This window comes from Apostichopus japonicus, chromosome 22 (genome assembly GCF_037975245.1).
Source record: "Apostichopus japonicus isolate 1M-3 chromosome 22, ASM3797524v1, whole genome shotgun sequence".
In the NCBI taxonomy this organism is placed as follows: domain Eukaryota; kingdom Metazoa; phylum Echinodermata; class Holothuroidea; order Aspidochirotida; family Stichopodidae; genus Apostichopus; species Apostichopus japonicus.
Window position 1 is genome coordinate 26,683,863 of NC_092582.1, and position 14,299 is coordinate 26,698,161.

At 39.6% G+C, this 14,299-nt stretch overlaps 1 protein-coding gene across 2 annotated transcripts in view; it reads right to left on the reverse strand.

Annotated features, from left to right (window-relative positions):
* Positions 1-14,299, reverse strand: part of LOC139964303 (dual specificity mitogen-activated protein kinase kinase 7-like) — a 45,364-nt gene that overhangs the window by 15,464 nt on the left and 15,601 nt on the right. For both annotated transcript variants that reach the window (XM_071965800.1, XM_071965799.1), the window contains exons 7-9: positions 12,439-12,490; positions 9,665-9,792; positions 8,895-8,975 (exon numbers count right to left, since the gene is read on the reverse strand). In XM_071965800.1, the coding sequence (XP_071821901.1) occupies positions 8,895-8,975; positions 9,665-9,792; positions 12,439-12,490 (261 nt within the window). The remainder of the gene's footprint in view (positions 1-8,894; positions 8,976-9,664; positions 9,793-12,438; positions 12,491-14,299) is intronic.

The window sequence follows — 14,299 nt, forward strand, 5'->3', positions numbered from 1 at the left end:
AGATTTATGTAAGTATAATACCCTAATACGTGTGTTGCAAAGATAAAGTTCTACAAATAATAATATTACTGAAATTTATGTGAAGCTGTTGAAACTGATCTTTGAGGGTCGAATGAAAACATGTAAATTAAAGCTGTTTATGTTATAGTTATGACATATTGCCATTATGTACAATGTACTCATTGTTTGGTCTCTTGAAAAGTGTTTTCCAAACTTGGCATGTCTGCTCATTGATTACACAACTGGTGCAGCTTGGCTACATTTATGAAAAAAACACAAAAGTAACAGGAGTGTCCGCTGGTACCCGGTACTCTATGCTATAATATAATAACAATATAACAGCAGTGTCGGCTGGTACCCGGTACTCAATGCAATGATGAAAAACAATGTAACAGCTGTGTCTGCTGGTACCCGGTACTCGATGCAATAAAAAAAATGTAACAGGAGTGTCAGCTGGTACCCGGTACTCGATGCAATAATATAAAACAATGTAACAGCAGTGTCTGCTGGTACCAGGTACTCGATGCAATAATATAAAACAATGTAACAGCAGTGTCTGCTGGTACCCGGTACTCGATGCAATAATATAAAACAATGTAACAGCAGTGTCTGCTGGTACCAGGTACTCGATGCAATAATATAAAACAATGTAACAGCAGTGTCTGCTGGTACCCGGTACTCGATGCAATAATATAAAACAATGTAACAGCAGTGTCTGCTGGTACCAGGTACTCGATGCAATAATATAAAAACAAGAGCATCAATGATGCAGTATCTCAATACTGGAAGTTCTAATTTCGATTCCTAATTTCATATCTTTGCTCTGTCTTTACAATCATCAATATCAATCATGGTACAACAAATATAGAACTTGCATTTACACTACTTTGCCACGAATAGTCTCTGCAGGTTACATTTTATCCTGCGAGTGTTGCCTTTAGCGCTCATTGCCTGTTTGTCGAGAGAACAGCGTTGCAAGGTTTAGTAATGTCATAGAATATTTAAGAACTTGTTTTTTATGTGGTATCCTTCATCATGGGTCAGTCTCTGTTGCACTTTTTGGTCATATAGTTTGACGTCAATGACAACGGCCAAATTAGAAGAGGCGAACAACTCAACCATATTCTAGATGCCCGCCTTGAGAAAGCTAGGCTTATCGACCTACTGTATGTTACTGTAGACTGTAGTGGTGACTACCATCAAAACTGTGTCCACTTCCAAGTATCAAAACAACCCACGTTTTACCATCTCAATTTTTCTGACATGAAGATTTCATGGATTTATGACTTGGAAAAAATAATGTACAAGAAGATTACAAGTTTTTAATTGAAAGTGATGGGTGGCCTCCTCCTCCCCTAATAGCCACCCCAGTTCCTCTCCATTTTAGTATTTTCTTTTAATTCTTTGTGTATTTGATGTCAAACATCACAGGTTCAAAAGAAAGCTAAACATACTTCTTATAACCTTATACATCTCATATCCTTATAAATAAAACATTAACCTTATACAATTTTTATAGTCTCATAAAAGTTGTGATGCTATGGCCGGCTCCTCTTTTATACGTACCCCAGTGAAAATAAAATGTGATAGATTCTTATATTTGATTTTAATTCCTTTTTTTTGGGGGGGGGAGGGGGTTATAGAAATATACCAAACAAGCTGTTAGTTCATAATGATTGAAAACAATGTAACAAACAGCAGTGTCGGCTGGTAACCAGCAGTCTATGCAATAAAATAAAAACAATGTAACAGCAGTGTCGGCTGGTAACCAGCAGTCAATGCAATAAAATAAAAACAATGTAACAGCAGTGTCGGCTGGTACCCGGTACTCGATGCAATAAAATAAACACAATGTAACAGCAGTGTCGGCTGGTAACCAGTAGTCTATGCAATAAAATAAAAACAATGTAACAGCAGTGTCGGCTGGTACCCGGTACTCTATGCAATACAATAAAAACAATGTAACAGCAGTGTCGGCTGGTACCCGGTACTCGATGCAATAAAATAAAAACAATGTAACAGCAGTGTCGGCTGGTAACCAGTAGTCTATGCAATAAAATAAAACAATGTAACAGCAGTGTCGGCTGGTACCCGGTACTCGATGCAATAATATAAAACAATGTAACAGCAGTGTCTGCTGGTACCCGGTACTCTATGCAATAATATAAAACAATGTAACAGCAGTGTCGGCTGGTAACCGGTAGTCTATGCAATAAAATAAAACAATGTAACAGCAGTGTCGGCTGGTAACCAGTAGTCTATGCAATAAAATAAAACAATGTAACAGCAGTGTCGGCTGGTACCCGGTACTCTATGCAATAAAATAAAACAATGTAACAGCTGTGTCGGCTGGTACCCGGTACTCTATGCAATAAAATAAAACAATGTAACAGCAGTGTCGGCTGGTACCCGGTACTCTATGCAATAAAATAAAACAATGTAACAGCAGTGTCTGCTGGTACCCGGTACTCTATGCAATAATATAAAACAATGTAACAGCAGTGTCGGCTGGTACCCGGTACTCGATGCAATGACAATCTAACCAGTGATGAGTCATCAGTAAGAGACATTTAGCTTCTCCAATGACTGCAGTGACGGTTACATTCCCTTGACTTTCCAACACCCGTCAAAAACAATCACAAACAATGTCAGTGTCTGTGAAGATATGGTCCCTTGACATTACATTACTTAGTACTAGTTTATTTCAACATGGTTCAAACCAATCTTGGTCATTTTGGCTCACACTATCTCCACTGTCCAAGTACTAGCTGATCAACAGTATTACTAAATCTAACAAGTTTGTTGATAGAGGACCTTTCAAGCTCTTCAATATACCTTATAATAACTCACCCCAGGCAGGAAATTTCAAGGTGAACGTGAGGAAGCAGAAGTGAAATTTTGAATAAGCCCCTTGTAACAAAAGTACCCATCAATACATGTATCATTTGTATTGAATAATTCCATCCCAACTTCTTACATGTCATAGGCTAATGGAAGCTCTAGGACAAAGCTTCTAGAAAAGGAATAATGAAGCTAAGTGAAATGAGGTCCACCAAAGGTAAATAGTATATAAGAAAATGCAACCAAGGAAAAAGTACTGATTTACATCAGAGTACTCTACTGTGGCTGAGACATGAAGAATAACCTTGGAAATGAATTGAATTTATCGCCACAATCGGAAATTTGGCTTACAAAGGTCCTAAAAAAAAGTAATAGTATAAGTATCAATAGACTGCGATACACATACAGTAATACAAAGATATATACAGCAAGTCCTATAAATAAGAAACTTATCTTCTCACTTGTGAATTAAATATATGGATAGAATTAGGCACAAATGAGTATCTGTAGCGGGCCCTAAGTGTACCTGGTGGGCATAAACGCAATCCAGAGCGGTTGTAACTGTAGTGCTCAAAAAAAGGGTGTGTTGGGACTTGCATGATTTGTTTCTCTTTATTGCTGACCCTCTCATGATACAAGCACTCTAACGAAGGTAAGTGAGCACTGATTACCCACTGAGCAACTCTTCTAGATTGCTCAAGCATCTTCACATCGATTCTTGTAACATTGGCAAAGAAACAAATTATGTTATACATCATAACACTTTGAATGAGGGATTTATAGAACAAGGTCATGATTGTTTTATCCACTCTGAGGTTCTTTAGTTTTCTCACAAAATATTTGCTTTCTTATGTACAATTGTGGCATTACTAGACCAGTCAATTTTGTTACTCAGCATGGTTCCTAAATACTTATATTTATCTACTTGTTCCCATGCACAGTTGCATTCTTTTTCTTGGGGACGGGTATTACTCATGACGTTTTCCACAGTAGTGGAATTGAGCCGATGTCTAAAGAACATTGAAAGAGGTTTGTGAAAATCCTGCCCAGTTCAGTTTTGCAGAGTTTAAGGATCTTATTGCATAAACCATCAGGGCCTTGGGCTTTGTTGGTTTTCAATGATCCAAACAATACACTAACTTCATGTTCAGTTAAGTAAACCATTTTCCATTAATTCACTAATCAACCCACTCATAACTACATTGTTCTCAGTTGTAAAGTCCTTTTGAAATCTGCTAAAAATTCACTCAATTCTTCCACGAAGGATTGTGTGACCTCTGACCAGGGGGTCAGAGACGTCTGCTTGTATGCAGTCAGCATTTGCATTTTTTTCAAGGAACTAGGAGAATTATTTTCAGCAAAGTTTCTTTCTAATTTGTCTAAGTTGTATGTTTGTTTACATTCTTTGACTTTACGTTTGATGCACTTCTGTACCTCTTTCAACTTTGTTTTGTTACCTTCCATCAGCTTTGTCCCTTTCGTTGAGTAAATCTCTAAGTTCTTTTGTGACCACGGATTATTATTCAGATACATCTTGTAGGTCTGAAGAGGGATGATTGTGTCGACACAGAATTTAACATAGCTATTGACAATGTCCGTTGCCTCGTCAAGTGAATTAGAGAACAATAGATCCCAGTCGGTGGTATCCAGGGTGGTATCAGGGTGGCTCGCAGCTCATCTGTTGCTGCCTCTGTTCAAGCGTACCGTCTCTTAGTTACCGCCGACTTCTTTTCAGCTTCTGCTTATATGGCAGTAGCAGCTGGACATTTCTGTGATCAGAATTTCAGAGCTGATGGCAAGGCTGTGTACGCTTTAGGGATATTCCCATAACACATGTTGAGAATGGCATCATTCCTTGTTGGTAAGTCAACATATAGTTCATAAGTTGGCATTACGTTGTTAAGGCGGCACTGTTTGAAGTCCCCCATTATAAATATCGGAGCTTTGGGCGACAAATTGGCGAGTTCATGGGCCTTTTCAGCAATTTTTGTCACTAGCTGCTGTAATATCTGCTCGTGACTGAATGTACACCACGGTAACAAATACTTGGGGAAACTCCTGGGAAAGTAGAAGGGGCGGGGTCCCACGGTGACAGGTTCAATGTCTGGTGTACAAAGAGTATGTTTTACAGACCAGTTCAGGCACCATATTTTATTATTGTACAACCATATACCCCCTCCTTTGGTTTGCCAGATTCTCCAGTTCTGTCTGCCCTAACTAGATTGAATTGTGTAATTTCGATGGCACTAGCTGGGATATTATCGGTCAGCCATGTTTCAGTGAAGGCCATTAAGCATGAGTCCCGATATTCATTCATGTATCTTGTCAATGCTTCTAGTTCCTCCATCTTATTGTGCATTTCCGAGAATAATTGTAAGGAGTGGTGGTTTTGTTCCCCTTTTTCTGACCGAGTCTTGATACCACCCCTCTTACCGAGTCTTGATACCACCCCTCTTACCGAGTCTTGATACCACCCCTCTTACCGAGTCTTGATACCACCCCTCTTACCGAGTCTTGATACCACCCCTCTTACCGAGTCTTGATACCACCCCTCTTACCGAGTCTTGATACCACCCCTCTTACCGAGTCTTGATACCACCCCTCTTACCGAGTCTTGATACCACCCCTCTTACCGAGTCTTCATACCACTCCTCTTACCGAGTCTTGATACCACTCCTCTTACCGAGTCTTGATACCACCCCTCTTACCGAGTCTTGATACCACCCCTCTTACCGAGTCTTGATACCACTCCTCTTACCGAGTCTTGATACCACCCCTCTTACCGAGTCTTGATACCACCCCTCTTACCGAGTCTTGATACCACCCCTCTTACCGAGTCTTGATACCACCCCTCTTACCGAGTCTTGATACCACCCCTCTTATCCAGTCTTGATACCACCCCTCTTACCGAGTCTTGATACCACCCCTCTTACCGAGTCTTGATACCACCCCTCTTATCCAGTCTTGATACCACCCCTCTTACCGAGTCTTGATACCACCCCTCGTATCCAGTCTTGATACCACCCCTCTTACCGAGTCTTGATACCACCCCTCTTATCCAGTCTTGATACCACCCCTCTTATCCAGTCTTGATACCACCCCTCTTACCGAGTCTTGATACCACCCCTCGTATCCAGTCTTGATACCACCCCTCTTACCGAGTCTTGATACCACCCCTCTTATCCAGTCTTGATACCACCCCTCTTATCCAGTCTTGATACCACCCCTCTTATCCAGTCTTGATACCACCCCTCTTATCCAGTCTTGATACCACCCCTCTTACCGAGTCTTGATACCACCCCTCTTACCGAGTCTTGATACCACCCCTCTTATCCAGTCTTGATACCACCCCTCTTACCCCTCTTACCGAGTCTTGATACCACCCCTCTTATCCAGTCTTGATACCACCCCTCTTACCGAGTCTTGATACCACCCCTCTTATCCAGTCTTGATACCACCCCTCTTACCGAGTCTTGATACCACCCCTCTTACCGAGTCTTGATACCACCCCTCTTATCCAGTCTTGATACCACCCCTCTTACCGAGTCTTGATACCACCCCTCTTACCGAGTCTTGATACCACCCCTCTTACCGAGTCTTGATACCACCCCTCTTACCGAGTCTTGATACCACCCCTCTTATCCAGTCTTGATACCACCCCTCTTACCCCTCTTACCGAGTCTTGATACCACCCCTCTTATCCAGTCTTGATACCACCCCTCTTACCGAGTCTTGATACCACCCCTCTTATCCAGTCTTGATACCACCCCTCTTACCGAGTCTTGATACCACCCCTCTTACCGAGTCTTGATACCACCCCTCTTATCCAGTCTTGATACCACCCCTCTTACCGAGTCTTGATACCACCCCTCTTACCGAGTCTTGATACCATTTTTTTTTTATTACCATTTTTTTTTGTCTTAGTCAATGGTTAAGGTCTACTTTTTATAGTAATAAATTTTACTGATAAAAATTAATCAATTTTGTAGTTACAATTTATACAGGAAAAACAGCTTACAACTGTCAATTAGCTGGGTATCAGAAGTTGCTTGGAAGGTGTACAGTACTATGTCTGGAAGAGGGGAATGTAGTACTTTACATACACAGTTGCTGTGGCGATGGATTGAAGGTTTAAATTTGATTACTTTCACTGGTATAGTATATTTGTTTTTGGTGGTGAGTGATTTTATCCACACATGAAATATACATGACTTAGCGTATACAAGGTTCCCTTTTATTAATTGATTACAAAGTCTGAAACACCCTTAGCAAACAGTGACCTATTCAAAGGTATACCAGGTTCCCTTTTATTAATTGATTACAAAGTCTGAAACACCCTTAGCAAACAGTGACCTATTCAAAGGTATACCAGGTTCCCTTTTATTAATTGATTACAAAGTCTGAAACACCCTTAGCAAACAGTGACCTATTCAAAGGTATACCAGGTTCCCTTTTATTAATTGATTACAAAGTCTGAAACACCCTTAGCAAACAGTGACCTATTCAAAGGTATACCAGGTTCTCTTTTATTAATTGATTACAAAGTCTGAAACACCCTTAGCAGACAGTGACCTATTCAAAGGTATACCAGGTTCCCTTTTATTAATTGATTACAAAGTCTGAAACACCCTTAGCAAACAGTGACCTATTCAAAGGTATACCAGGTTCTCTTTTATTAATTGATTACAAAGTCTGAAACACCCTTAGCAAACAGTGACCTATTCAAAGGTTTCTCATGATGTTGGTGGGATATTAAAGGCTGTAGAAGGGGTTTGTTTTCGTTATGTATTCAAGACTTTCATTTACTATGGAAGCCTACCCCAATTCTTTCAGAATCCTGATGAAACAATCGATCGTTCTGCTACGTTATTCACGCGATAACCATAACATTATGATAACAGTGTGTGCCAGTGAAATGGGATGCACACCATCACTATACTACGAATGCGTTGCGACGGCCGATATGGATGTTAGGTATTTGCAATAGGCGTAATGGAAATGATATTACAATGGACTCCTCATATTTTGTCACGAAAGACGATGCGACGGCGAATTTAATGTGGGCTGTACTGTAAATCACTATGTACCTTTCCATGAAAGGGATACATTGATTGTAGTTGTTGGTGTAGTCCATGTATCACATATTAGAGTATATCACAATGTACCCTTCCATGAAAAGACTCATGTACCCTTCCATTAAAAGACTCCCTTAAAGAGGGAGGGAGGGACAGTTATATGATCTTACCAATGAGATCCCCAGACTCCATACATCAGCCCTGACATCATAAACTGGACATTAAAAGACTCCCTTAAAGAGGGAGGGGGGGACAGTTATATGATCTTACCAATGAGATCCCCAGACTCCATACATCAGCCCTGACATCATAAACTGGACATTAAAGACTCCCTTAAAGAGGGAGGGAGGGACAGTTATATGATCTTACCAATGAGATCCCCAGACTCCATACATCAGCCCTGACATCATAAACTGTACATTAAAAGACTCCCTTAAAGAGGGAGGGGGGGGGGGGGACAGTTATATGATCTTACCAATGAGATCCCCAGACTCCATACATAAGCCCTGACATCATAAACTGTACATTAAAAGACTCCCTTAAAGAGGGAGGGAGGGACAGTTATAGGATCTTACCAATGAGATCCCCAGACTCCATACATCAGCCCTGACATCATAAACTGGACATTAAAAGACTCCCTTAAAGAGGGAGGGGGGGACAGTTATATGATCTTACCAATGAGATCCCCAGACTCCATACATCAGCCCTGACATCATAAACTGTACATTAAAAGACTCCCTTAAAGCGGGAGGGGGGGACAGTTATATGATCTTACCAATGAGATCCCCAGACTCCATACATAAGCCCTGACATCATAAACTGTACATTAAAAGACTCCCTTAAAGAGGGAGGGGGGGACAGTTATATGATCTTACCAATGAGATCCCCAGACTCCATACATCAGCCCTGACATCATAAACTGTACATCAAAAGACTCCCTTAAAGAGGGAGGGGGGGGGGACAGTTATAGGATCTTACCAATGAGATCCCCAGACTCCATACATCAGCCCTGACATCATAAACTGGACTCTTTGGGTCTTCAGGCTCTATCCTCTCAGGCTGTAATTCAAGCAAGTTTCATATTCTACATTAATCCTACATGCGTATATCATACATGAATTTATGCTGATTAATATGCAAAATTAACTACAAACTTGATGATCCAGACATATCTCAATTTTTTCTGCAAAATTCTTTGAGATGTTATGAAATAAGTATATTATACAGTTCAAATTTACAAGGTAATAACAACAAGTTCCAGGTATCACTGAAAGCTTACATCTGTCCACTACCAATCCCAAGGGAAAATGAAGTGTCTTGTGACATACATTCTTAAATAAGAATTTGATATATTAAATATAAATACCTAAGGAACAAACTGAAAGAGTTCTCAGTCTCTCCCCCTCAGAGTACTCAGTCTGCCCCAACCGCAAAAAAACTCAGTCTTCCCCCACCCCCCCCACCCCACAATATCCTGTAGTCACATCACCCCATGTTCCTTCAGTCCCATAAAGCCTTCCTTTGTCTTGTTTATATTTTGCACAGCACTTTTGATGTTGAAACTCCTGAAGGTTACATCCATAAATGACTTTGCAGCTTTATATGCGTAGCAGATGTATCCGTTTACTTAGTATTTAGATGTGCACTATCAGATGAATTACCCTTTGCCCTCCCACTGTTCCCTCTCCAGAGAAGCATGTCAACACTGCAGCAAGCCTGCAAATGGTGATTGTTTTTCTGAAACTTACCGCCATGTAAGCTGTGCACCCTGCAACTCTGGTTCTAGCTTTTGAGTCTACTAGTCTGCCACTGATGCCAAAATCACACAGCTTCACTGTTCCTTTCTCATCTAATAACATATTTGAAGGTTTAACATCTGCAAAGAGAATTAAAGAACTCAACATCAAGAAATGTAAGTGTGAAGTGAAACAAGAACATATCTTGAACTGGTCCACACAGAACCAAGGATATCATGGTCTTCTCTGAAATAGTTTAATTGCTGTCTAAATTAGGTTACAGATTCAGAATATTGTTTTCATTTCAGTTTCAGTGAAGGGTGATTGCATGGTCTATGAGTCACTCCAGAAACAAGGGTGCAGAGTTGTGAAATGTGTGGCATCCTTGGATTTAAGTCATTCTTTAATTTCCACCAAAAAACTACAACCTGAGGACCTATTGTTCCCAATTGCTATTGATTGTTAATCATTCTAAACTGGGCCCTAATTCAGGCACATATGGTTTGATGTCATATTTAAACTTGATCAAGTCTTCACCTTGTATCCACTAGTGTTTACATGGGTCCAAAAATCGGGAACCGGGTACCCAAGAGCTGTTACCCGTCGGGTATCCGGGTACTCGGAAAAATTTGTTTATCCCCAAGTAATTACATATTGGATGCTATAATAAATGAATTATATTCCCTACTGACAATGTTTTCATGTTCAAATACGTAGGTGTAAGATTTTGTTTCTTTCATTAACTTGTTAATAACTTCATATAATTAACATTACTACTAACATCGCACTGCCGCCGCTGCTTATGCTTGCTCTCCACGTCTATTGGATCAGACCATATAAATATCCAATTTAGCTCTTAAACAATTGTTACTACTACTATCTATTATGCAGGCCCAGGGTTCGCATTAGCCGCGATATTGCGCGACTCGCGCAATTTGATCGCATTTGGAAAAAACGATTAGTAAAAAGCCACTTGCGATTACTATTTTTTAGTTTACCCGTCCATAAACATCTCGTAAAATTCCTTGTCAGCCTTTCCTTCTATGAAATAAACGAATGAATAAACAATAATTTCTTCCACATGGTAGCCTAACACCATATTAAGTCAATGAGAAATCTAGATAAGCCTAACCATCTGTTTATTTGCTGAAATTGTGACACAGGTATAAGATATCCATGGAATACTTTTATTATTGCCGTTACGTTCAACCACATGGTTGCCTAACACCACACTAAGTCTATGGGGTAATCTAGCCTAGCCATCTGTTTATTAGCTGAAATTGTGACGCAGTTATAAGATATCCATGGAATACTTTCATTATTGCTATTATCTTAGACCACATGGTAGCCTAACGCCACACTACGTCAATGGGAAACCGTCGGTTTGCAATTTTTTTTTTTTTAAATCAAACTTTGCGCAGGATTCCGGTAATAAATTAGGAACTGGATAGTATCGCGTCTGGCTGATACCTTCGTTATTGCTGTTATCTTCAACCACATGGTAGCCTAACACCACACTAAGTCAATGCGAAATCTGCATAACCATCGGTTTGCAAATTTTTAAAAAAAAATTCACACTTTGCGTAGGATTCGGGTAATAAATTAGGAACCGGGTAGAATCGCGTGGGGCGGTTACCTTCGTTATTGCTGTTATCTTCGACCATATGGTTGCCTCACACCACACAAAGTCAATGGGAAATCTGCCTAACCGTCGGTTTGCAAATTTAAAAAAAAAAAATCACACTTTGCGTAGGATTCGAGTAATAAATTAGGAACCGGGTAGTATCGCTTCGAGCGGATACCTTCGTTATTGCTGTTATCTTCGACCACATGGTAGCCTAACTTCACACTGAGTCAATGCGAAATCGGCCTAACCATCGGTTTGCAAAAATTTAAAAAAAAAATCACACTTGCTGCGTAGGATTCGGGTAATAAATTAGGAACCGGGTAGAATCGCGTCTGGCGGGTACCTTCTTTATTGCTGTTATCTTCGACCACATGGTAGCCTAACACAACACTGAGTCAATGCGAAATCTGCCTAACCATCGGTTTGCAAAAATTAAAAAAAAAAATCACACTTTGCGTAGGATTCGGGTAATAAATTAGGAACCGGGTAGAATCGTGTCTGGCGGGTACCTTCGTTATTGCTGTTATCTTCAACCACATGGTTGCCTAACACCACACTAAGTCAATGGGAAATCTGCCTAACCGTCGGTTTGCAAAAAATTTTTAAAAAAATCACACTTTGCGTAGGATTCGAGTAATAAATAAGGAACCGGGTAGTAATGCGTCGGGCAGGTACCTTAGTTATTGCTGTTATCTTCGACCACATGGTTGCTTAACACCACACTAAGTCAATGGGAAATCTGCCTAACCGTCGGTTTGCCAATTTTTTTTTTTTTTTTAAATCACACTTTGCATAGGATTCGGGTAATAAATTAGGAACCGGGTAGTATCGCATCGGGCGGGTACCCGGATAACCCGTGCAAACACTAATATCCACACGTGGAGCAACATTACATCTGTGGTGTCTCCCTAATGGAGTCAATGTTTCTTAACTGGAACTTTGTTCATTATGGGTTTTCTTGATCACTTATACCTATAATGATGTTTGGGCTTGTGTCTATTTAAACAACAGAAGCATAGTAATTTCAAAGGCTTACCTTAAGTTATTTTCTTACTAATTTTTTAAACATAATAACAAGGAAGTAGAAGAGGGCCATGGGGGAGACGGGGGGGGGGGGGGGGTGATGACATGGACAATTGTTTAGATTGATTGGACTCACCTCTATGCATGACTCCATGATTATCTTTCAAATAATTAAGTCCATTTACAATCTGCAATAAAAAAAATTGAAAATATAATAAGGACTACAAATCATCATTAACGATGGAAAGGAAAATCAATAATTTATGATTAAATGAGAAAGAATACATAACTAGCTGTTTACTAGCAGTTTATAGCTGACATTGTTAAAGATAATCAAACTGATCAAATAACAGTTATTTTATCTGCAAGCCTCAAAAAGTTTTGAAACTACTTGCCATTTGGCAAGGCCTAAAATTCTGCCAGCAAAAACAGACACATTCACTTGGCACTGATCATGATGGTATAGTCTCAATACAAGTAGAAGAATGTACAATGCTAATGAAAGTTCAAATCCAATACAATGCAGTTTAATGTTAGACTAACAATGAGTACCATGGAAATCTTGTAAGCATTACTCAGCTATTAAAAGAAATTGAAAAGATTGTAAACAGTATCATTAATATGATGACTGACCAGTGTTGCTGGTATCATTGTTAGATTCATACAGGCTACTTGAACCATGTTTTGCACAAAGTATATCAGGTTTGATTCATACAGGCTACTTGAACAATGTTCTGTACAAAGTATATCAGGTTTGATTCATACAGGCTACTTGAACCATGTTCTGTACAAAGTATATCAGGTTTGATTCATAAAGGCTGCTTGAACCATGTTCTGTACAAAGTATATCAGGTTTGATTCATACAGGCTACTTGAACCATGTTCTGTACAAAGTATACAGGCTACTTGAACCATGTACTGTACAAAGTATATCAGGTTTGATTCATACAGGCTACTTGAACCATGTACTGTACAAAGTTCATCAGGTTTGATTCATACAGACTACTTGAACCATGTCCTGTACAAAGTATATCAGGTTTGATTCATACAGGCTTCTTGAACCATGATCTGTACAAATATCAGGTTTGATTAATACAGGCTATTTGAACCATGTTCTGTACAAAGTATATCAGGTTTGATTCATACAGGCTACTTGAACCATGTTCTGTACAAACTATATCAGGCTAGATTCATACAGGCTACTTGAACCATGTTCTGTACAAAGTATATCAGGTTTATATCAGGTTTGATTCATACAGGCTACTTGAACCATGTTCTGTACAAAGTATATCAGGTTTGATTCATACAGGCTACTTGAGCCATGTACTGTACAAAGTATATCAGGTTTGATTCATACAGGCTACTTGAACCATGTACTGTACAAAGTGTATCAGGTTTGATTCATACAGGCTGCTTGAACCATGTTCTGTACAAAGTATGTCAGGTTTGATTCATACAGGCTACTTGAACTATGTACTGTACAAAGTTCATCAGGTTTGATTCATACAGGCTACTTGAACCATGTACTGTACAAAGTATATCAGGTTTGATTCATACAGGCTACTTGAACCATGTACTGTACAAAGTTTATCAGGTTAGATTCATTCAGGCTACTTGAACCATGTACTGTACAAAGTATATCAGGTTTGATTCATACAGGCTACTTGAGCCATGTTCTGTACAAAGTATATCAGGTTTGATTCATACAGGCTACTTGAACCATGTACTGTACAAAGTGTATCAGGTTTGATTCATACAGGCTACTTGAACCATGTACTGTACAAAGTATATCAGGTTTGATTCATACAGGCTGCTTGAACCATGTTCTGTACAAAGTACAGTATATCAGGTTTGATTCATACAGGCTACTTGAACCATGTTCTGTACAAAGTATATCAGGTTTGATTCATACAGGCTACTTGAACCATGTACTGTACAAAGTATATCAGGTTTGATTCATACAGGCTACTTGAACCATGTACTGTACAAAGTATATC